The sequence below is a fragment of the Ornithorhynchus anatinus genome, chromosome 15 (assembly GCF_004115215.2).
Source record: "Ornithorhynchus anatinus isolate Pmale09 chromosome 15, mOrnAna1.pri.v4, whole genome shotgun sequence".
Lineage (NCBI taxonomy): Eukaryota > Metazoa > Chordata > Mammalia > Monotremata > Ornithorhynchidae > Ornithorhynchus > Ornithorhynchus anatinus.
Window position 1 is genome coordinate 11,598,263 of NC_041742.1, and position 22,090 is coordinate 11,620,352.

Consider the following 22,090-nt stretch of genomic DNA (forward strand, 5'->3'; position numbering starts at 1 on the left):
TTTTTTAAATCATCAGTAGTCTTTTACAGTATTTTTTTTAAGGGTTTACTATAGGCCTGGCACTCTACCAAGTGTTGTGATACATACAAGTTAATCAGGTTGGACACAGTCCCTGTCCCACATAGGGATTACAGTTTTAATCCCCATTTTACAGGTGAAGTAACTGACTCAGAGAAGTTAAGTGACTTCCCAAGATCATACGGCAGACAAGTGGCTAAACCGGGATTAGGACCCATGTCTGTGGTCTTTGCACTAGGCCATGCTGCTTCTCTACTGGAACATCCATTCCCCTGGCTGAAGAAAGTCACACCGAAGTGCACAAATGCTTATTAGGGAATATAATGGAGTTATAAATCATGATGTCTCACCCGTACAAGTTTACAAATTAGTGAGACAGGACGTCAAGGAATGGTAATAATTGGGGTACATACTGCCTGCAGACCACTGCACTAGGCACTTGGGTGAGGGCAATGGAGGTAGGAAATAGTTTCTTTGCCCTGAAGGAGTGTGGGAAAAAGGCTTGACTTAGTTCTCTCACTAGTCCCGCTGCCAAATGCCATGCCTGACCCGGAATTTTGGGGCCTTTTGTCCCTGTCCCTTTCCTCATCTCAGGGCTTTGGATCCCATTCCATCATCACCCCCTGTGAGTGAAGACCCATCTGCCTTCCCACTGTTCCTGCTGAGCTATAACTTAAAGTCACAACCACTGAGCATCCTGGGTCTTTCTCCCCCATGAACCATGAGCGGTCATTCCCACCGTCTTCTTTGCCCACACTATACCATTTAAGTTGCATCATCTGTTCTTTGGTGGACCAAAGACATAATGATCTTTGTGAAAAGGTGGAGCTTGGGAACAAAAGCCTTCAGGATTGAACTGAGTGTCTTGAGAAGACCCATGTGCCTAAGATCAGAGTTCACTCAGGGTTGAGAGGCAGCTGACTCACCTTCAGGAAACACTTGGTAGTGAGGCTCAGGCCCCACTGTGCCTCCCCAAATCCCTCTTGTCCAAATCATTCCCCAGGATCAGAGAACCTTGGGCAGTGAGTGTTTGACCCCATCAGGGGCTGGGAGGGCTCCATCTTTCTCCACACCTCACCCCTGATCCTTTCCTCTCCCCACTGATGTCAACATGGGACATCCACCAAGTTCATGCAACTTCCTTAGGAGCTGGTGAGGAATCAGAGTTGGAAATGGGAGATGTCCTTCTCCCAAACATTCTCATCCTCTGGTTGTTGTGAACCAGAAATGGACTGATGACCGAGAAGGTAAAGGACAACACCTTGAAAGAATTTACCAGATGAGGGGATTTTTTCCTCATGTTGATTAAAATGCTCAGCGTGACTGTCTCTTGCCCAAAGAGGAGGACATAGAGGGTGACTAGGGAAACCACACACTTGGCTGCCCGGACCTCGGGCATCACCCTGGGGTAGCAACCAGGCCCATGGAGGTGCTGGACCTGCTGGTGGTGTCTGTGCAGAAGAAGCACCATGTAGCCGCTGGCTGCGCTCATGAGCCCCACAAAGAATAGGTCCCGCAGGGAGAGGACCACGGCATTGACCAGAGTGGTGACTGTATTTGGACTAGTGGAGGAGCAGTATTTGAAAATGAATGTCATTTCAATATTGGTGATGTTGCGGGGTCCCTCCATGTACAGCAGTGCAGTCATATCTATCAGCAGACTGAGGACCCAAGAGAAGAGGCAGGAAGGGAGGATGCTCCTGGGTAATCTGGCTTTGACTCTTGCCCACCGGGAGGTGCCAGGGCTGATGGAGATGGCTTGAAAAATGCTCAGGAGGCAGGTGGTGCAGATGGCAAGGCCCCGGCCCACTCGATAGAGGTAGAAGAGGATTTTACATCCAACAGCATCCAGGAAGTTCCTCAGCCCCCAAGCTGACATGGTCTCTGGGATGCCAAGAGTGAGAAGGATGATGGTGTTGGCCAAGGCCAGCTGGGCGAGGATCAAGTCTAACAGGTTCATCTTGTGGTTGGTGAAGACCATGGGAGCATAAACCAGGAGGAGGATGACATTCCTCCACATGCCAATAATGATCTCTATTAGAATCAGGGTCCCATAGGATATCTCGCTGGCATCCATTCTCTGGGACACACAGCAGGAACTTTGTGAGACTTTATCCAAAGGAACATGGTCTGGGAGATGGGGAAGGTTAGAAAGTGCTGTAGCAAGGTACACACACACACACACACACACACACACACACACAAACACAGAGACAAACCTGGTATTTGATAAGTACTTACTAAGCTTACTAAGTGGGCACTGTAAATTATTCCATTCAATTTGATCATAATTATTGAGCTCTTACTGTGTGCACCATGTACTGTGCACTGTACTAAGTGCTTGGGAAAGTATAGTTCAGGAATAAAGAGAGACAATCCCTACCTACGACAAGCTCACAGTCTAAAGGGGGGGGAGATAGACATCAGTAAACAGCCATTAATACATATAATAAAATTATAGATATATACATAAGCTCTTTGGGGCGGGGGGAGTGGTGGGGAAGCAAAGAGAGTGAGTCAAGGTGACACGAAAGGGAGTGGGAGATGAAGAAAAGTGGGGCTTAGTTTGGGAAGGCCTCTTGGAGGCGTATCTGTAGTAAGATTTTGAAGTGGGGGGAGAGTCATTGTCTGGTGGACTTGAGGAGATAGGGTATTCCAGGCCAGAGGTAGGACATGGACCAGGGATCGGTGGTGAGACAGGTTAGATCGAGACACAGTGAGAAGGTTAGCATCAGAGGAGTGAAGTGTGCAGGCTGGGTTATAGAAGGAGAGAAGTGAGGTGAGGTAGGAGGGGGCAAGGTGATGGACTGCTTTAAAACCAATGGTGAAGAGTTTTTGTTTGATATGGAGGTGGATAGGCAACCACTGGAGATTTTTAAGGAGGGGAGTGACATGCCCTGAATGTTTCTGTAGAAAGATAATCCGGGTAGTGGAGTGAAATATGGACTGGAGTGGGGAGAAGCGGGAGGTTGGAAAGTCAACAAGGATTTTGATGCAGTAATCTTGGCTGTAAAGGATGAGTGACTGTACTAACACGGTAGCATTTTGAATGGAGAGGACAAGGCACATTTTAGCAATGTTGTGAAGGCGGGACTGACAGGATTTGATGATGAATTGGATATGTGGGTTGAAGGAGAGAACAGAGGCAAGGATGACGCCAAGGTTATAGGCTTGTGAGACTGGAAGGATGGTTGTGCCATCTACAAATCCAGGAGAGGACAGAGTTTGGGAGAGAAGTTAAGGAGCTCTGTTTTGTTAAGTTTGAGGTGATGGGAGGACATCCAAGTAGAGGTGTTTCGAAGGCAGGAGGAGATGCGAGCCTGGAGAGAGGGAGATAGATCAGAGGAGGAGGTGTAGATTTGGTTATCATCAGCACAGAGATAGTAGATGAAGGCTTGGGAGTGAATGAATTCTCCAAGGGAATGAGTGTAGATGGAGAATGGAAGGGGACCAAGAACGAAAGCTTGAGGGACTCCCACAATTAGGGGGTGGGAGGGAGAGAATGAATCTGCGAAGGATACTGAGAATGAATGACCAGAGAGATTCGAGGAGAACCAGGAGACGACAGAGTCAGTGAAGGCAAAGTTGGATAATGTATCCAGGAAAAGGGGGCCACAGTGTCAAAGGCAGCTGAGTAGGAGCCATTGGATTTGGCAAGAAGGAGATCATTGGTGACCTTTGAGGGAGTGTTTTCAGTGTAGCACTCAGACGGATGCAAGCAAATCATGCAATACATGTGTTTGCATCTATTGAACCTGATATCAAATTGTAAAAACGTTATAACCCCACATTTGTTCCATTAGCATTCACATAACCCTCCTTGTTGTCGAGCTAATGACAGACGGGATTGCCCCAAGGAGAACCCGGGGTAACCACCATCTCAAGGTCAAATGCTATCTCGCGACTGCCCAAGCCAGCAGGACGGAACTCGGAAGTGTGGGTGGGATACCGCCCCCACAACCAAAACTGCAAGATTGACAGCCCAAGCTGGGAATGCAGAAGGTGTCCCTCACCCCCTTGCCAATCAAAATAGGTATGAAGGAGGAGGGAGGGCAGAGATTAGATAAACTGAGGCCGGAAGCTGGAATGGTCTAGGAGCACAGGTGATAAATACCTCCGGCCTCTGACCTTCTGGTTGGTAGATCCAGACTCACAGCACTTGGCTGCATGTCATTTCTGCCCAGAGCATTGTATGCCCTCTCTATCTGCACCAAGTGAGGAGCCGTGAAATGAATGAATATCCTGCTGAACACTCATGGGGCTGGAAGCTAGGGCGCTTCTCGTTCGTTCGTTCGTTCATTCATTCATTCATTCATTCATTCATTCATTCATTCATTCATTCATTCAATCGTATTTACTGTGAGCTTACTGTTAGCAAAGCACTGTACTAAGCGTTTGGAAAGTACAATTCGGCAACAAATAGAGACAATCCCTCCCTAACAACTGGCTCACAGTCTAGAAGGAGGGAGACATACAAGTAAACAAAACAAGTAGGCATCAATAGCATCAAAATAAATAAAATAGAATTATAGATCTATATACATCATTAATAAAATTAGTTCTCCAGGGGTATGTAACACTTAAATGGATTCCTCCTGAGTAGGAAGCGTTTGTGGGTGGTAGGTAACTGCCTCACCACATGTGAACTAGGCATAGGTGAATTCCTCGTGGGTGGAACCTTGGTGTTCTGCCGCATACAAGTAACACATAAATATATTTCTCCCCATAGGGAACTCTAATATCATTAAATAAACATATTCTTTCTGAAAGGGACCTCCTGAAAGGGACGTTCAATTTGCCGTGTCTTAACTAATCAAATAATTCAATTCACCTCATGGAACAAATTTTGTATGAAACTCAGCCTTTCTGAGCCCACTCTCTCTCTTTATCTCGCCACGTCGATTCACGAAGGAACCCATCCCCGGGCGATGGGTGATAGGAATCCTATAGTGTATTGACCTCAGGGGACACTGTAAATGTTACTACTACTACTACTATAAATAGCAATAATAATAATAATGATGGCATTTTTTAAGTGCTTAATATGTGCAAAGCACTGTTCTAAGCGCTGGGAAGGACACAAGGTGATCAGGTTGTCCCACGTGGGGCTCACAGTCTTAATCCCCATTTTGCAGATGAGGTAACTGAGGCATAGAGGAGTTAAGTGATGCAGCCGAAGTCACCCAGCTGACCAGTGGCAGAGCCTGGATTTGAACCCATAACCTCTGACTCCCAAGCCCAGGCTCTTTCCACTGAACCACACTGCTTCTCTACTTCTACCAACCACATCTACTACTACTATTACTGCTCTAGGAACTAGACAGTCATGTGCACAAGAAGCAACCTGAAAGTGAATGATGTAAATTCAGTTTGACCACAAGTCTGAGCAGCTCAGAGTCCAAAGGAAAAGGTACAGTATCCTTCCACAACCCCCTGGCTCCTGTTACCATTCTGTATGAGGAACATGTCAGCACATGGGTGTGATCTTTCCTAAGGTAAAACACCTGACCCTTTCTTCACAACCCGTTTGCCTCACAGTGGCTAAAAAACATCTGCCAATTACAGCCTCACCTCCCTACGCACTCTCGACAATCTCGTACCTGGGACACAGACAGTCGATCTCAAACTGCTTCCTTTTGGAGTGCTGAGGTAAGTGAAGAGTAGCTGCAGCTTGAAGGTCCCATGTGATCTCGAGAAATCTAGTGGCCACAGTTGTCCATTACTGCAACTTTGGGTACGCTGTGGAATCTGAAGCATGAGAAGCCTGAGATTCGGCTCCTCTAGGCACAGCCCCTACTGACTTAGTTTTTATTTTTTGCATTTGTCATTTTTCCTTACGATGCTTTAACGTTTTGCTGTTCCCAAAGTGTCTTTCTCCTATCTTTTCCATGAGTTCTCCCAAACGTTTAATTCAGTGCTTTTCCCACAGTAATCTCTCAATAAATATGGTTGACTGATATGATTGCAGTTTTGTTCACAGATTGTGAGCTCCACAAGGTGTCTAATTCCCACTCTTTCATAGCATTTAGTACAGTAATCACTTAATAAATATTATTACAACTACTATTAATGACTTAGGGAAGTAACATTGTCTAGTGGATAGTGCATGGGCCTGGGAGTCAGAGGCCCTTATCCTGCTTCTGCCACTTATCTGCTGTGTGACCTTAGGCAAATCACTCAACTTCTCTGTGCCTCAGTTTCCTCATCTGTAAAATGGAGAGTAAAACAGTGAGCCCCTATGGGACAGGGACTGTGTACAAATTGATTATCTTGTACCTACCCCAGCCCTTAGAACAGTGCTTGACTTATAATATGCACTTAACAAATACCATTATTATTATGATTATGATTATTAATGACTTCTCATGACACTATCCTATGGCTTAATTTGTGGGGTCCCAAGGTCCATCGCTACACTCATTGCAGTGATGATTTAAACCCGCTGGACAATACTGGAGGTCAGGTGAGACTTGTCACCTGCGAATTATAGTGCGTATGATCAGGCTGAACTGGGGTGGGGAATGGAGGGGGCAGACTTTTCAATGGAGGGTGTGGTTGAGAAGGAGAATCTTGTCTGCTGATCACTTTTACCCGTCCAAGCCCCTAAGGTGCCCTCAAGAGGTGCTTCTAACCCACCCCAGGAGCCTTCTGTCTTTGAGTGGGGGAAAAAAAAACAGGACAACAGTGACTTAGTAAGTTATCAACTCAGCTCTTGCTCAGATGTATAACTATATCTGTACTCTTCAATCCCAGATGAGACCCAAGTTCCAATCCCCTGCTCTATTCTCACCATCTCCCAGCCCAATCATTCCAAAGATCCCAAGCCCAGCACACACAACCTACCCTGCTATACATTATATGTCTGGTCCCTGAGGCTGAAAGAAAGAGAAAAGAGGCAAGAAATACCTCTGTCTTACCTGTTCCCTGCTCTCTGGTTGACTGGGAGGGTAGCTTGCTGAACACGAATGAGGCTAGGAAGGATTTATCAGCTGCTCTCCCCATCACTTCCCTCCCTTAGGGAGTGACGTGTGTGTGTGTGTGTGTGTGTGTGTGAATGAGTGATTCAATGTGCATTAATCAGCGCTGACACTCAGATCTGGACCTCTGCTACCCATCAGCCTGGGATCGCAAAACCCAGAGGTCATTAGTTGTCGTTACTTTAGTTGTCACACAGTGGAATCACTGAACTACATCTAAAGGTGAAGAAACAGGAAGCAATTTGGGGATCCAAATACAATTTAAGTGATGTATTTATCAAGCTCCCACTATCCCTCAGTGACGTGTCCATTCTGGAGATCTAAGCTATCAACTTTCTCCATGCTTTCCTTAAATTCCCAGGTAGACCAACAACAACAATAACAATGAAAATAATGATAATGCTAATTATAATAACAATGGTGATATTTATTAAGCACTTGCTTTTTACAAATCACAAGAGTAGATACAAGTTTTTCAGACTGGATATAGTCCCTGTCCCAAACAGGGCTCCAGTCTAAGGGGTAGGGAGGACAGCAATCTCTTCCCTACTTTACCGATGAGGAAATTGAGGCACAGGGAGGTTAAGCTACTTGCCCTTGATCACAGAACATGGTTAGAGCTGTGACTACATCATGGTCTCCTGACTTCAAGTTCTGTATGTTTCCCACTACACTGTGCTTCCTTCTCCCTCTTTAATCTAGAGGTACACTAGGAAGGTTCCTGATTGAGGAGGGAGATAGGATTTTATTATGGTAGGTTTTAAGCAGTTAATATATATCAAACACTATTTTAAGCACTGGGGCAGATACAAGATAATCAGGTCGGGCAAATTCCTTGCCCAACGTAGAGCCCACAGCCTTAGCTGCCACTTTAAATATGAGGGAATTGAGACTCAGAGAAGCAAAGTGACTTGCCCAAGGTCACACAGCAGACAAGTGGTGCAGCTGGGATTAGAACCCAGCTCCCCTGCCTCCAGGCTCTTTCCATTAAGGCATGCTGCTTGTTTTAGAAGACCATCAGTCCCTATGGAAGCAGAAGGTCAAAGCCTGTAGGTGTTTGGTGCCTTATTCATTCATTCATTCATTCATTAGTATTTATTGAGCGCTTACTATGTGCAGAGCACTGTACTAAGCGCTTGGGATGAACAAGTCGGCAACAGATAGAGACAGTCCCTGCCGTTTGACGGGCTTACAGTCTAATCGGGGGAGACGGACAGACAAGAACAATAGCGATAAATAGAGTCAAGGGGAAGAACATCTCGTAAAAACAATGGCAACTAAATAGAATCAAGGCGATGTACAATTCATTAACAAAATAAATAGGGTAACGAAAATGTATACAGTTGAGCGGACGAGTACAGTGCTGTGGGGATGGGAAGGGAGAGGTGGAGGAGCAGAGGGAAAAGGGGAAAAAGAGGGTTAAGCTGCAGAGAGGTAAAGGGGGGATGGCAGAGGGAGTAGAGGGAGAAGAGGAGCTCGGTCTGGGAACGCCTTATAAATTTCATCTCCTGCAGTGGGTCTTCCCCAGTCAAGTTTTCGTCTTCCATCCTACAACTCCAACCTCCACCCCAGCCCTTCAGAGTTACCCAACTAATTGGGTACTCACACTTTTCAGTAGCATTTGTGTAGATCTTTTTACACTCTGTTGTACCATCCTACCTACAATTAAGTTCAGTGTTTGTCTTCCCTAGAAGACTGTGAACTCTTTGTGAACAGGGAAGCAGCATGGCGTAGTTGATAGAGCACAGAACTGGGAGGCAGAAGGTCGTGGGTTCTAATTCCAGTTCCACCATTCATTCATTCATTCATTCAATCATATTTAGTGAGTCCTTACTATGCGCAGAGCACTGAACTAAGCACTTGGGAAAGTACAGTACAATGATAAACACTGACATTCCCTGCCCACAGTGAGTTTACCATCTAGATGGGGGAATACCAACATCAATACAAATAAATAAAATTACAGATATGTACATAAGTGCTGTTGGCCTGGAAGGGGGGAAGAGCAAAGGGAACAAGTCAGTGTGATGCGGAAGGGAGTGGGAAATGAGGAAAAGTGGGGCTTAGTCTGGGAAGGCCTCTTGGAGGAGATGCGCCTTCAATAAGACTTTGAAGGGAGAAGAGTAATTCTCTGTCAGATTGAGGAGGGAGGGCATTACAGGCCAGAGGCAGGATGTGGGCTTGGAGTAGGCAGTGAGACAGGTGAACTCGAGGCACACTGAAAAGATTAGCACTAGAGAAGCAAAGTGTGGGCTGGGTTGTAGAAGGAGAGAAGTGGGGTGAGGTAGGAAGGGGTAAGGTGATGGAGTGCTTTAAAGCCAATGGTGAGGAGTTGTTTTTTTGATACAGAGGAGGATGGAGCTGGAGTCTTTTGAGGAAGGGGTGGTGACATGTCATGAACGTTTTTGTAGAAAAATGATCTGGACAGCAGAGTGAAGTATGGACTCCTTCTCCCTCTCCTTCCCTCTGACATCCTTTTTTAAATGGTTTCATCCTTCTTAATGTGTCTCTTGCCTGTCCTCTCTCCCTTCTCACAATCTTAGATTGAGATTCCCCTTGAGGACCAGGGAGGGAGAGGACAGTTTGGCTGGAGAGATAGAGGTATGGGCTGTGAGCAGCTCTGTTCAGGAATGAGAGGGCCAGATCCCTTTGCCTGCATGGTGCACCCCAGGCTAGACCTGACAAAATTAAATATTTGTGCAGGGCTGGAAACAACAAACTTTCCCTGAAGATTTCCTGGGGGCCAGATCCCTTTGCCTGCATGGTGCACCCCAGGCTAGACCTGACAAAATTAAATATTTGTGCAGGGCTGGAAACAACAAACTTTCCCTGAAGATTTCCTGGGACCCTGAGCCCTACCATTGCTTCAGTCAACTCTGTCACTTATGAACTTGCTGCACATTCATGTAAAATTAAAAATATAATAATAATGATAGTAATAACCATAACTGTGGTATTTGTTAAGCACTTACTATGTGCCAGGCACTGTACTAAGTCCTGGGATGGATTTAAGCTAACGTAATCATTTATTTTGACCGCTCCAGTTGTAAATAATTTTATGATTCTCTCCCCCATCAGACTGGAAGCTTCTTAATCATCATCACAATAATAATTATGGTACTTCTTAAGGGTTTACTATATACCAAGCACTCTTCTCAAGCACTGAGATAGATAGAGGTTAATCTGGTTGGACAAAAGTCCCACGTGGGCTTCACACTCTTAATCCCCATTTTACAGATAAGGTAACTGTGGCCCAGAGAAGCAAAATGATTTACCCAAGCTCACACAGCAGAATGTGACAGAGCAGGGATTATAACCCAGGTCCTCCTGACTCCCAGGACCGTACTCTATCCACTAAGCCAAGCTGCTTCTCTTGTGGGTAGGATACATGCCTCTTTATTATCTCCTTCCTAAGTAATAATAATGATGATGGTATTTGTTTAGTGCTTACCATGTTCCAAGCACTGTTCTAAGCGCTGGGGTAGATACAAGATAATAAAGTTGTCTTAATCCCCATTTTACAGATAAGGTAAATGAAGCATAGAGAAGTTAAGTGACTTGCCCAAAGTCACACAGCTGATAAGTGGAAAAGATGGGATTAGAAGCCACAACCTCTGACTTCCAAGCCTGTGCTACCACTAAGCCATGCTGCTTCTCTAAATGTCTAGTCTATGCCCATTGGGCATACAGTACCACTACTATTATTCTGGGCCTCAGTTTCCTCACCTGTAAAATGGGGATAATACCATCTTTCTATCCTTCTGCCCCAGCATCCTCCCCCTCAAGGGAAGATGTGAGGGTGAAAATGAGATGAGGGTTGAAAAGCACTTTGTAAAAATAAAAGCATTATATATCAGTAGCGTGTTATAGTAACAGTGAAAGAATTCAATTATACTCCCAAAGATTGACTAAATAATTAATTCAATTGAGAAGTGAGAAAAGAGTGTTTGATAGAATAAAGACTATTTTATGGAACAACTAATCCTGCATGGAACTCACAAAGAAATATAATGACCAGGATTATGGTCACAGTGAAGAGAGTGGTGAACATGTGTTTTTGTTCACTTCTCCCATTAGACTGTAAGCTCCCTCTAGTCAGGGCACATGTAACCTCTTTATTCCATATTTCCCCAAAGCCTAGTGCAGTGAAGAGCACCAGGCGTACCTCTCAAAAATGCTACTGCTGCTGCTAATAATGATTATGGTACTTATGAAGTTCTTACTATGCTTCAAGAACTCTTCTAAGTGCTGGGTTAGATACAAGTTAATCAAGTAGGACATAGGCCCAGCCCCACATGGGGCTCACACTCTTAATCTCCATTTTAACAACAAGGTAACTGAGGCCCAGAGAAGTGAAGTGACTTGCCCAAGGTCACACAGGAGATGTGGGGGGGGGGTGGCCCGAGATTAGAACGCAGGTCCTTCTGACTCCCAGGCCCAGGCTCTCTCCACTAAGATGTGCTGTTCCTGCTACTGTCACTACTACTATTAGAGAGTGATCCATTTAGAAGTAGCTGAAAACAAAATTGCTTGCTACATAAAATGGAGAGACCGTTTTAGATCACTCAACTAGAGTCTCAGGGGACAGTGTTCCAGAAAGAAAAATCCCACAAATAGAAAAGTTGTGTGGCTAACTGGTAAAGCAGAAAGAGGTCATCAGAGGGGATGCAATTGAAGAATAACTATGTTTAAAGTGGCGATCTGGTTGCTGTGAAGTGGAGAACATCCCATCTTTTCATCGCTGTTCAAGGACAAGGAGATTGCCACAACATCAGTGGCCCTTTGGCAGATGATAAAGAGAACCAAAAAAACCAAAAAACCAAACAAACCGAAAGACTAAATAAAAGATCTATATGACAATCACAAATGGTTGGGCTTGATGGGAAGTCTGTCAAGAAGAGGAGCTATGTTGATTCTTTCTGGAATGACTAGAAGCTCAAGGATTGTTCCCTCTTAGCAGTGATGTATGACTGGTAACTCCCCAGTCAGATCAGAGTGAGATAGAAGGACCTAGAGGATATACAGATCACAGCGGTCACAGGGGAAAGAGAGTATATTCTGGACAGTCGCCTGATCTACTTCAAGTTTACACTGACTATGTACTTGTTTCAACAAAATGTAGCCTTCAAAACACCTAAATACCAGCTAAGCATTCAATTCTTAATAATAATGCACCTAGTAGAGGGTAAATCCTTGAGGACGAGGAATGTGGGTTATAGTGAGGAGGTGTTCTCCCAAGTGTTCAGCACAGTATCTAGCACTCAGTCAGTGCTTATTAAGTAAAACTGATGGACTGAATGAAATGATGATATTTGTTAAGCATTATATGTGCAAAGCACTTTTCTAGGCACTGGGGGAGATACAAGGTCATCAGGTTGTCCTACATGGGACTCACAGTCTTAATCCCCATTTTACAGATGAGGTAACTGAGGCACAGAGAAGTTAAGTGACTCACCCAAAGTCACATAGACAAGTGGCAGAGCCGGGATTAGAAACTGTGACTCCTGAATCCCAAGGACGTATTCTTGCCACTAAGCGACGCTAAATGAAGAACTTGGAAAAAAAGTCCAAATCGAGCTTGCTGTAAAGACAGGGAAGATATTTAAATTAAATGGCTGGTACTGCTGGTTCCTGCATTTATTATTTTCAAACCATGCTGAGCCTTGCCATCTGGGGTGCTCTCTTTGTCTCCCAGGCATGAGGAATAAAGAACAGGGAGAACCTTCTAGATGTGATTCCCTCTACCAGAGAAAAGCCTCCAGATGCCTTCAGGTGACCAATTTGTTATAATAATAATAAAAATGATAATTATGGTACTTGTTCGGAGCCAAGCAATGTTCTAAGTGTCGGGGTAGATACAAGTTCATCAGTCCCTGTCCCATATGGGACTCACAGTCTTAATCCCCATTTTACTGATGAAGGAACTGAGGCACAGAGGAAGTGAGTGATTTGCCCAAGGTCACTCAGTAGATATGCAGTGGAGTCTGGATTAGAACCCAGGTCCTTCTGACTTCCAGGCCCATGTTCTCCCCACTAATCCACCCCTGACCTGCCCTGCTCCAGCCCCCACACTCTGCCATTCTGCCCATAATTCAGGTGCCTGCTATTCCCATCCTTGAGAGCACCACATCCTCCCCGTAACTTCAACTCATCATTTGTGTCCTGGAGTCTCATCCCCGCTCTGTCCTGTCTGTGGTCTCCTTCCTTCACCTGAAAGACGGGTGGGTTAGAACTCTGGGAGGGCTGCAAAGGAGAGGAAAGTTGACTCTTGGAGTCTGGACTTGGGGTACGACTTATCTACTCTCCTTATTTTCCCCTTCTCCTCTCTCTACCTGCCACTGTTCTCTCCACGTGGCTCCAACTTCACCGACCTCACCCTTAAGCCCTTAAGCCACCTGGGAGCCAACGCAGACAGCGAGGTAAGAAGTTGAATATAGAAGAACATGGAAGAGGGAAATGCGGAGGACACAGGCTCCATCTAGGCCTATTTTGAGGAAAGAGGGGCATGAATGTGGTAGGCTACTGAATAAGACAGATGGTTAGAAGTAGATTGAAAGCCCCAGGTGGGACAGGGAGTTTGATCTCTTAAACCTGCATCTCCTAAAACTCCTAGAACATAGAAAGTCCTAAATTATTGGTGACATTGTCAATAATAAAAGTATAAAGGATTAAGTCCTGACCTGAAATGTATTTGAGGTGGAATGGAGTGGCTGAGAGCTACCCCCTGACATCAATTAATCAAGAATACTTATTTAACATTTTGTGAAGAGTCTGGGGAATAAGTGCTTGGGAGAGCACAATTAAAGATAATAATAATAACTGTGGTACTTAAGTCCTTATTAAGTGCCAGGCACTGTACAAAGCACTTGTGTGGATAAAAGTAAATCGGGTTGGACACAGTCTCTGTCCCATATGGGGTTCACAGTCCTAATTCCCACTTTACAGATGAGGTAACTGAGGCACAGTAAAGTGAAGTGACTTGCCTGAGGCCACACAACAGACAAGTGGCAGAGCCCATGAACTGCTGACTCCCAGGCTTGTACTTTATCCACTATGCCATACTGCTACCAATTCAGTTAGTAGACATGATCCAATGAACCTCAGACTTCTAGGATGAGTAATTCCTATCTAGGGCCATTTAGTAGTAGTAGCAGCATTTATTGGACACCTACTGGATACAGTGTACTGTACTAGCATGGTGTAGTGTCTAGAGCATGAGTCTGGGAGTCAGAAGGTTGTGAGTTCTAATTCCCACTATGCTGCTTATCTGTTGTGTGACCTTGGGCATGTCTCATCTTTTCTCTGCACCTCAGTTACCTCATCTATAAAATGGGGATTGAACGGGGAGCCCTATGTGGGACAGGGACTGTATCCAAACTAATTTTCTTGTATTCACCCCAGTTCTTAGAACAGTATCTGGCACAAAGTAAGCACTTAATTCAATAGTATTTATTGAGCGCTTACTATGTGCAGAGCACTGTACTAAGCGCTTGGGATGAACAAGTCGGCAACAGATAGAGACGGTCCCTGCCGTTTGACGGGCTTACAGTCTAATCGGGGGAGACGGACAGACAAGAACAATGGCACTAAACAGCGTCAAGGGGAAGAACATCTCGTAAAAACAATGGCAACTAAATAGAATCAAGGTGATGTACAATTCATTAACAAAATAAATAGGGTAACGAAAATATATACAGTTGAGCGGACAAGTACAGTGCTGTGGGGATGGGAAGGGAGAGGTGGAGGAGCAGAGGGAAAAGGGGAAAATGAGGCTTTAGCTGCGGAGAGGTAAAGGGGGGATGGCAGAGGGAGTAGAGGGGGACGAGGAGCTCAGTCTGGGAACGCCTCTTGGAGGAGGTGATTTTTAAGTAAGGTTTTGAAGAGGGAAAGAGAATCGGTTTCGCGGAGGTGAGGAGGGAGGGCGTTCCAGGACCGCGGGAGGACGTGACCCCGGGGGTCGACGGCGGGATAGGCGAGACCGAGGGATGACGAGGAGGTGGGCGGCGGAGGAGCGGAGCGTGCGGGGTGGGTGGTAGAAAGAGAGAAGGGAGGAGAGGTAGGAAGGGGCAAGGTGATGGAGAGCCTTGAAGCCTAGAGTGAGGAGTTTTTGTTTGGAGCGGAGGTCGATAGGCAACCACTGGAGTCGTTTAAGAAGGGGAGTGACATGCCCAGATCGTTTCTGCAGGAAGATGAGCCGGGCAGCGGAGTGAAGAATAGACCGGAGCGGGGCGAGAGAGGAGGAAGGGAGGTCAGAGAGAAGGCTGACACAGTAGTCTAGCCGGGATATAACGAGAGCCCGTAATAGTAAGGTAGCCGTTTGGGTGGAGAGGAAAGGGCGGATCTTGGCGATATTGTAGAGGTGAAACCGGCAGGTCTTGGTAACGGATAGGATGTGTGGGGTGAACGAGAGGGACGAGTCAAGGATGACACCGAGATTGCGGGCCTGCGGGACGGGAAGGATGGTCGTGCCATCCACGGTAATAGAGAAGTCTGGGAGAGGACCGGGTTTGGGAGGGAAGATGAGGAGCTCAGTCTTGCTCATGTTGAGTTTTAGGTGGGGGGCCGACATCCAGGTGGAGACGTCCCGGAGGCAGGAGGAGATGCGAGCCTGAAGGAAGGGGGAGAGGACAGGGGCGGAGATGTAGATCTGCGTGTCATCTGAGTAGAGATGGTAGTCAAAGCCGTGAGAGCGGATGAGTTCACCGAGGGAGTGAGTGTAAATGGAGAACAGAAGAGGGCCAAGAACTGACCCTTGAGGAACCATGATTAATATTATCATTATTATTATTACTAAGCACTTGGGATGTACAAAACAAAGAAGTGGAACATTCCCTGCCCACAAGGAGCATCCACTTTATAGGGAGGGACAGACAGCTTCAGGATCCCTGGCTAGTCTGAGACTTCTTATCAGGGACTCCATGCAGCACAGACCAAGGAAGGCCACAGAGCAAGCTGAGACCATTTCAACCATCGAGAGGTAATGGTTTTGTTGGAGGGGCATAGGATAAAGAGGGGGGAGTACTTCTTCCTCCTATTTGTAAATTACTTGAGGATTGTCTCTCTTAATAGATTGCAGTATTCTTATGGCAGGGATCATATCTTGATCTTCTTTTGTTCTCTCCATTATTAGTGTTGCATCCTCCACATTTTAGGTGCTCATTCAATTCCACTGATTGAGTGAAGCGATGGGATGGAACCTGACATTGTAATGTTTGGGGCTTAGGCAGTTTCCCAAAGCTTTCACAAGGATGACCCAATGTTTCATCCTGTTATTAGCAGCTTAGCTCAGTGATCCATCCATCCATTACTGGGTCACTACAGTGGTCCACCTAGTCTAATACTCTGACCCCACAAGGGCTGCAGGATATTTAAAGGAACCATGTGGTGGGTACACTCTTTGATAGCTAATAAACATACTTGTTGAGGATGCTAATGGTGTTGGATATCACCACAATTAGTTGCAGCAAGAGGAAGCTGAGATAGACACCAGAAAGCACTTTCTGACCATTAAGAGAATTGAGCATTTAGAAGAAGTTTCCTGGAACTGGTGGAAAGAATACCCTCATCCGTGTTACATATGAACTCCCCCTGGGGCGAGAGTAGCAGAGAGCAATGGAAAATTGAATAGAAATTTATTATTAATAATAATAATAATAACAATAATAGTATATGTTAAGCCCTTTGTCTAAGCCCCAGAGTAGATACAAGGTAATCAGGTTGGACACATCTCTGTCCCAAATGGGCCTGACAGCCTTAATCCTCTTTTTACAGGTGAGGGAATGGAGGCATAGAGAAGTGAAGTGATTTGTCCAAGGTGACACAGCAGACAAATGGTGGAGCCAGGATTAGAACCCATGTCCTCTGACTCCCAAGCTCGTGTTCTTGCCATTTGGCCATGCTGCTTCTCATCAAATGCATTTTGCATTTTATTCTGACTGATTCCACCCATGAAAGGGATGAATGCAAGATGGGAGTCAGAGAAAGGAATTAGAAGGCAAGACGGGGGGTATGAGAATGTCATACACACACACACAAGACAACTGGTCTGTGGATGGGATCTGGGATGTATTTGGGGCTTTAGGAAGCAACTTCTCTCAGCGTGTTTGCTGACAGGTAAATTTGAATCAACCCAATGGGGATAACTTCTGGGCTCGGCAACTCACTTAAGTAGCAGGGAGGGGAATCTGTACCTTTGCAGAGATGTCCAAGGTGGAGTGTCAGAGGAGATTAATGCTCAGCAAGTCACTTCCTCAGACAGAGATACACTAATCATTCCCTGAGGGAGGGGAGAGGTGAGGAAAATTGGCTAATAAATGGTGCCTCCGCCTTGTCCTGCCAGAGTTTAACTGCCTGTGACCTGCCTTGCCCACCAACCCCGGTGATCAATATGGGTGAGTAGGATGCAGGTATCTCTCTGCTGGGGTGATTTCAGGGTTGGGGTCTAATAGGGAGAATTCACTGGGAGATGGGTTCTATGTGCTCGGACAGGGAGAAGTTAGGAGTTGTGGACACTGAGATCATAAGTTTTAACAGAATAATTTTTTTCTCCAGACCAGTGGCTTGGCCAGGTCTGGGTTTGGACAGGAGGGTTCGACTTATTTATCCTTTTTTTTAAGGTCTTTGTTAAGCACTTTCAATGCACTAGGCACTGTTCTAAAAGCTGGGTTAGACACAACATAATCAAACTGGACACAGTCCATGTCCCACATGGGGCACATAGCCTTAATCTCCATATTACAGAAGAGGAAGCTAAGGCCCAGAGAGGTTAAGTGACTTGGTCAAGGTCACAAAGCAGACAAGCGGAAGAGCTGGGGTTAGGACCCAGGTCCTTCTGACTTCCAGGCCCATATTTTGCCCACTAGACCACTTTGCTTCTTTGCATTGTGTATTTGCTTCATTCCCTCAATGGGAATTGATCCTCTTCTATATGACCCTGAAATATCTGGTCCCTTCTAAGCTTTTCTGGAAGCTCTCAACATGGATGCGGGAAATGTTGCCAGAGGGAAACTGTGGAGATGGGGGCTGCGGTCAGACTGGGACCTCTAGACTGTAAGCTCACTGTGGACAGGGACTGTGTCTGTTTCTTGTTATATACTCTCCCAAGCCATTAGTATAGTGCTCTGCACACAGTAAGCATTCAATAAATACAACTTACTGACTGAATTGGATTAAGGATTCCTGGGTCTCTCCCAGCTCTGATTGCCCCTGCAGTCAGAATGTAAGCTCTTTGAAGGAAGGGATTGTATCATTTGCCTCTATCGTACTCTCTCAAGAGCTTAGTACAGTGTTTTGTACATTGTAGGCACTCAATCAAGACTATTAGATTGTAAGTTCCTTGAGGGCAAGGATCAAGTCTGTTAACTTTTGTACTCTCTCAAGCTCCTGGTACAGTGCTGTGCTCTTAATAGGTGCTCACTCAATACTAATGATTAACTGATAGGAGTGTGGAGTCAGAGAGGTCATTCCAGGCTCTGTCAATGATGGGCGGTAAAGACCTACGTGAGCCTCCAATCTTGTAAGGAACTGCAGCATATCGGGTGCCCGACATTAACAATTTTTAGGCTACTGACTTGAGGCCTAGAGGTGGATAATAATAATAATTATGACATTTGTCAAGCACTTACTATGTTCCAAGCACTGATCTAAGTGCTGGGGTAGATACAGGGTAATCAGGTTGTGCCACGTGAGGCTCACAGTCTTAATCCCATTTTACAGATGAGATAACTGAGGCACAGAGAAGTGAAGTGGCTTGTCCTAGGTCACACAGCAGACAAGTGGCAGAGCCAGGTTTAGAACCTACATCTTCTGACTTCCAAGACTGCGCTCTTTCCCGCTAAGCCACACGGCTTCTGGAACAGATTGCTCATTTTTCCACTACTTCATTTCCTCGGAAATATCCTGAGAGCTGTCTTCTTTTAGTGTGAATGCTAATTCTTATCTGTTCACCCATCATTTCAACTCTCCCTGGTTTTATTTGTACTTTGGCAGAAAATAAATGTTCAAAGGGGGTTAAGAAACATTATTGGACAAGCAGTTCATATCGTATTCCTGGAGAGAACGTTAAGGACGTTAGACATTCTCTTAGCAGTGATATCCAAGATGTCAACTTTCTCAGTGTTTACCAAAGGATTGTTACCTGTGAATCAGAATCTTGGACTGGATAGACCAGTGGTGGGATTTAAAAGTCCCCATTCAGTTTTCCTCCTCCCATTTTTCCTCGCTAATTTCCTTCTAAAGCTCAATAGGTGGACTTCATCCCTCTAACACTAACCAACTCATTCTACATCAATCTTATCTACATTGCCAACGACCCCTTGTCCATGCCCTTCAAATCCCTCCCCCTTCATTTATGACAGTCTACAACTTTACAGTTTCAAAGCTTTATTAAGTCAAACCTCCTTTCAAGAGGCCTTCCCCAGGTAAGCCCTTATTTCCTCCACTCCTCCTTTCTCCTGAATACTTTAAGCACTTACTACTGACCCCTTTAAGCACTTGATGTTCACCCACTCTTAGCCCAGTACTTACATAGAAATCCGTAATTTATTTGAATTTCCATCTCTCCTGCTAGACTGTAAGGTGATTAAGGACAGTCAAAGTACTGACTACTTTTATTGCATTGTATTTTCCAGGTGCTTAGTAGAACGCTTTACCCACAGTAAGTGCTCAATAAATACACCTTATTGATTGGTCTGACTGAGTAGGGAAATCCTGGTTCCTGACTTTTGGATGGCATCTATTAATCTTCTTTAAAAATGTGCTAAACCTGCCAACAATTTTGCTTCAGGAATAAGGGTCCTGATAGTAATCATATGTTCATATGAATGTCTCTCCCTTCTCTACTTTTCCTTCTCTCCAGGCTGTTCTGCAAATGGCTTCTGCTGATCCTGACTGAGATTTCAGAGAATGACTACCAGAAAAATCTCATTTGTGACCCTGATTCTGTTGGAAATGGGCATTGGAGTCTCAGGAAATGTGTTTCTCCTCCTGGTATCTGTCTGTACGGTTTCCACCAGCCACAAGCCCAGCTCCTCAGAACTGATCCGCACCCACTTAGCTTTGGCCAACATCCTGATGCTCCTCACCAGGGAAATCCCCGAGACCATGTCAGCGTGGGGTTGGAGAAATTTCTTGGATGCTGTAGGGTGTAAAATCCTCTTTTATTTTCACCAAGTGGCTCGTGCTCTCTCCCTTTGCACCACCTGCCTCCTGAGCATCTTCCAGGCCATCACCATCAGCCCCGGCACCTCTCGGTGGGCAGGAGTCAAATCCAAACTGCCCAAGTGCATCATCCCCTCCTGCCTCCTCTCCTGGGTCCTCAATCTCCTGATCTATGTCACTGCACTGATATACATTTCAGGCCCACTGAACAGCACCAGAAATACAGTACTTCTGAATTACTGTTCTTCTGTCAGTGTCACTGCAGGAATCACCTTGGTCAATGCAATTGTGCTTTCTCTGTGGGATCTTTTCTTTGTGGGAATCATGAATGTGGCCAGCAGCTACATGGTGTTGGTCCTGCATAGACACCACCGGCAGGTCCGCCACCTCCATGGGCCAGGACGCTCCCCCAGGGAGATGCCTGAGGTCAGAGCAGCCAAGAGGGTCATCGCCTTCGTCACCCTCTTTGTCCTCCTCTATGGGAGAGATGGAGTCACGCTAAGCAGTTTGCTCAAGGGGAGAGAAAATTCTCCCGAGTTGGTCAGCAGCCACTTGGTTTTGACATTCACCTTCTCAGCCTTCAGCCCTTTCCTATTGATTCACAGTAACCAGAGGATGAGAATGTTCCGAAAGAGGAAATCTCCCATTTCCAATGCCGATGGCATCCCAAGTCCCAGAGATGGCATGTTCTCCCCTCCTGTCACTCCATGAGAAGCTCCAGGTGGGAGGGGACAGGGATCAGGGGAAGCAAACAGACCAGAGATGCCCCAGAGGCATCTGCCTGTGTCCTTTACTGTCCATTTCCATATATATTGATCTCTGAACTTCTTTGGAATCAAAAATAGACTGGCTTCAAAGTGCTCACCATTCATTCATTCATTCATTCAATAGTATTTATTGAGCACTTACTATGTGCAGAGCACTGTACTAAGTGCTTGGAATGTACAATTCGGCAACAGATAGAGACAATCCCTGCCCAGTGACGGGCTTACAGTGGACACTCCACTACTTCCCTCCTCCATCTTATCCTCTCTTCTCCAGGTTCCTGTAACTTTTTTCCAAATGGCCAGCTCCTTGGAGTGGATAAGGATTCGGGCCTGTTGTGTGACCTTAGGCAAGTCGCTTCACTTCTCTGTGCCTCAGTTACCTCCTCTTTAAATTAGTAGTACTAGTAATAATAGTAGTACTAATTGTAATAGTATTTAGTGAGTGCTTATTGTGTGCAGAGCACTGTAAGTAGCACTGGAAGAGAATACACATGTGGGAATTAGACAACGTCCCTGTCCCTTGCTGGGCTTACAATCTATGGGGTTGAAGTGGGAAGAAGGGAATTGAGACAAACGCATCAGAAGTGATGAAACATTAAAACGAGACAAACAAATGGGCAAAATAGGCTCAGAATCTTGCTGGGGATGGAGGAATTTGAGGGCACGTGAGAGCAGCTTTTATCCTGGCCCTGGTGCACATGGAGCATGATGGGAAAAGTACCTGTCGGTGGCAGGAAGGAAAGCAGAGGGGTTTTTATGGTATGTAGTAAGCGCTTACTATTTGCAAGGCATTGTGGTAGGTAGAAGTTAATCAGCTTGCTCACAGTCCATGTCCCACTTGGGCTCTCAGTCTTAATCCCTGTTTCATAGATGAGATAACAGGAACTGAGAGGTTCAGTGACTTTTCCAAGATATCACAGCAGGCAAGGAGCAGAGCTGGGATTAAAGCCCGGGTCTTCTGATTCCTAGGCCCATGCTTTTTTCACTAGGCCGCGCTGCTTCTTCACGATTACAGCGGTGCATTTCCCAAGAGTGTTGGAGGTGTCTAAATGTATAGGGGATCAATTTTATCCCTGCTGGGAGCAGGGATCCTTGGTGGAAGGGAGGGAAGGAAGCTGCCCTCACTCAGAGATGTTCTCTCTCATCAGACGACATCAACTCACAAGCTGT

The 22,090-nt window shown here is 45.7% G+C and overlaps 2 protein-coding genes across 2 annotated transcripts; one reads left to right on the forward strand and one right to left on the reverse strand.

Moving 5' to 3' along the window:
• Positions 1-1,147: 1,147 nt before the first annotated feature.
• Positions 1,148-2,095, reverse strand: ORNANAV1R3108 (vomeronasal 1 receptor ornAnaV1R3108). The gene has a single exon (NM_001253500.1). The coding sequence runs from the start codon at positions 2,093-2,095 to the stop codon at positions 1,148-1,150; it is 948 nt and encodes a 315-aa protein (NP_001240429.1).
• Positions 2,096-19,898: 17,803 nt separating this feature from the next.
• ORNANAV1R3090 (vomeronasal 1 receptor ornAnaV1R3090) lies at positions 19,899-20,864 on the forward strand. Its single transcript, NM_001253482.2, has one exon. The coding sequence runs from the start codon at positions 19,899-19,901 to the stop codon at positions 20,862-20,864; it is 966 nt and encodes a 321-aa protein (NP_001240411.2).
• The last annotated feature ends 1,226 nt before the right edge of the window (positions 20,865-22,090 follow it).

Excerpts from the sequence above, each read along its gene's own strand:
- ORNANAV1R3108 (NM_001253500.1), bottom strand. The coding sequence starts at position 2,095 with ATGGATGCCAGCGAGATATCCTATGGGACCCTGATTCTAATAGAGATC.
- ORNANAV1R3090 (NM_001253482.2), top strand. The coding sequence starts at position 19,899 with ATGACTACCAGAAAAATCTCATTTGTGACCCTGATTCTGTTGGAAATG.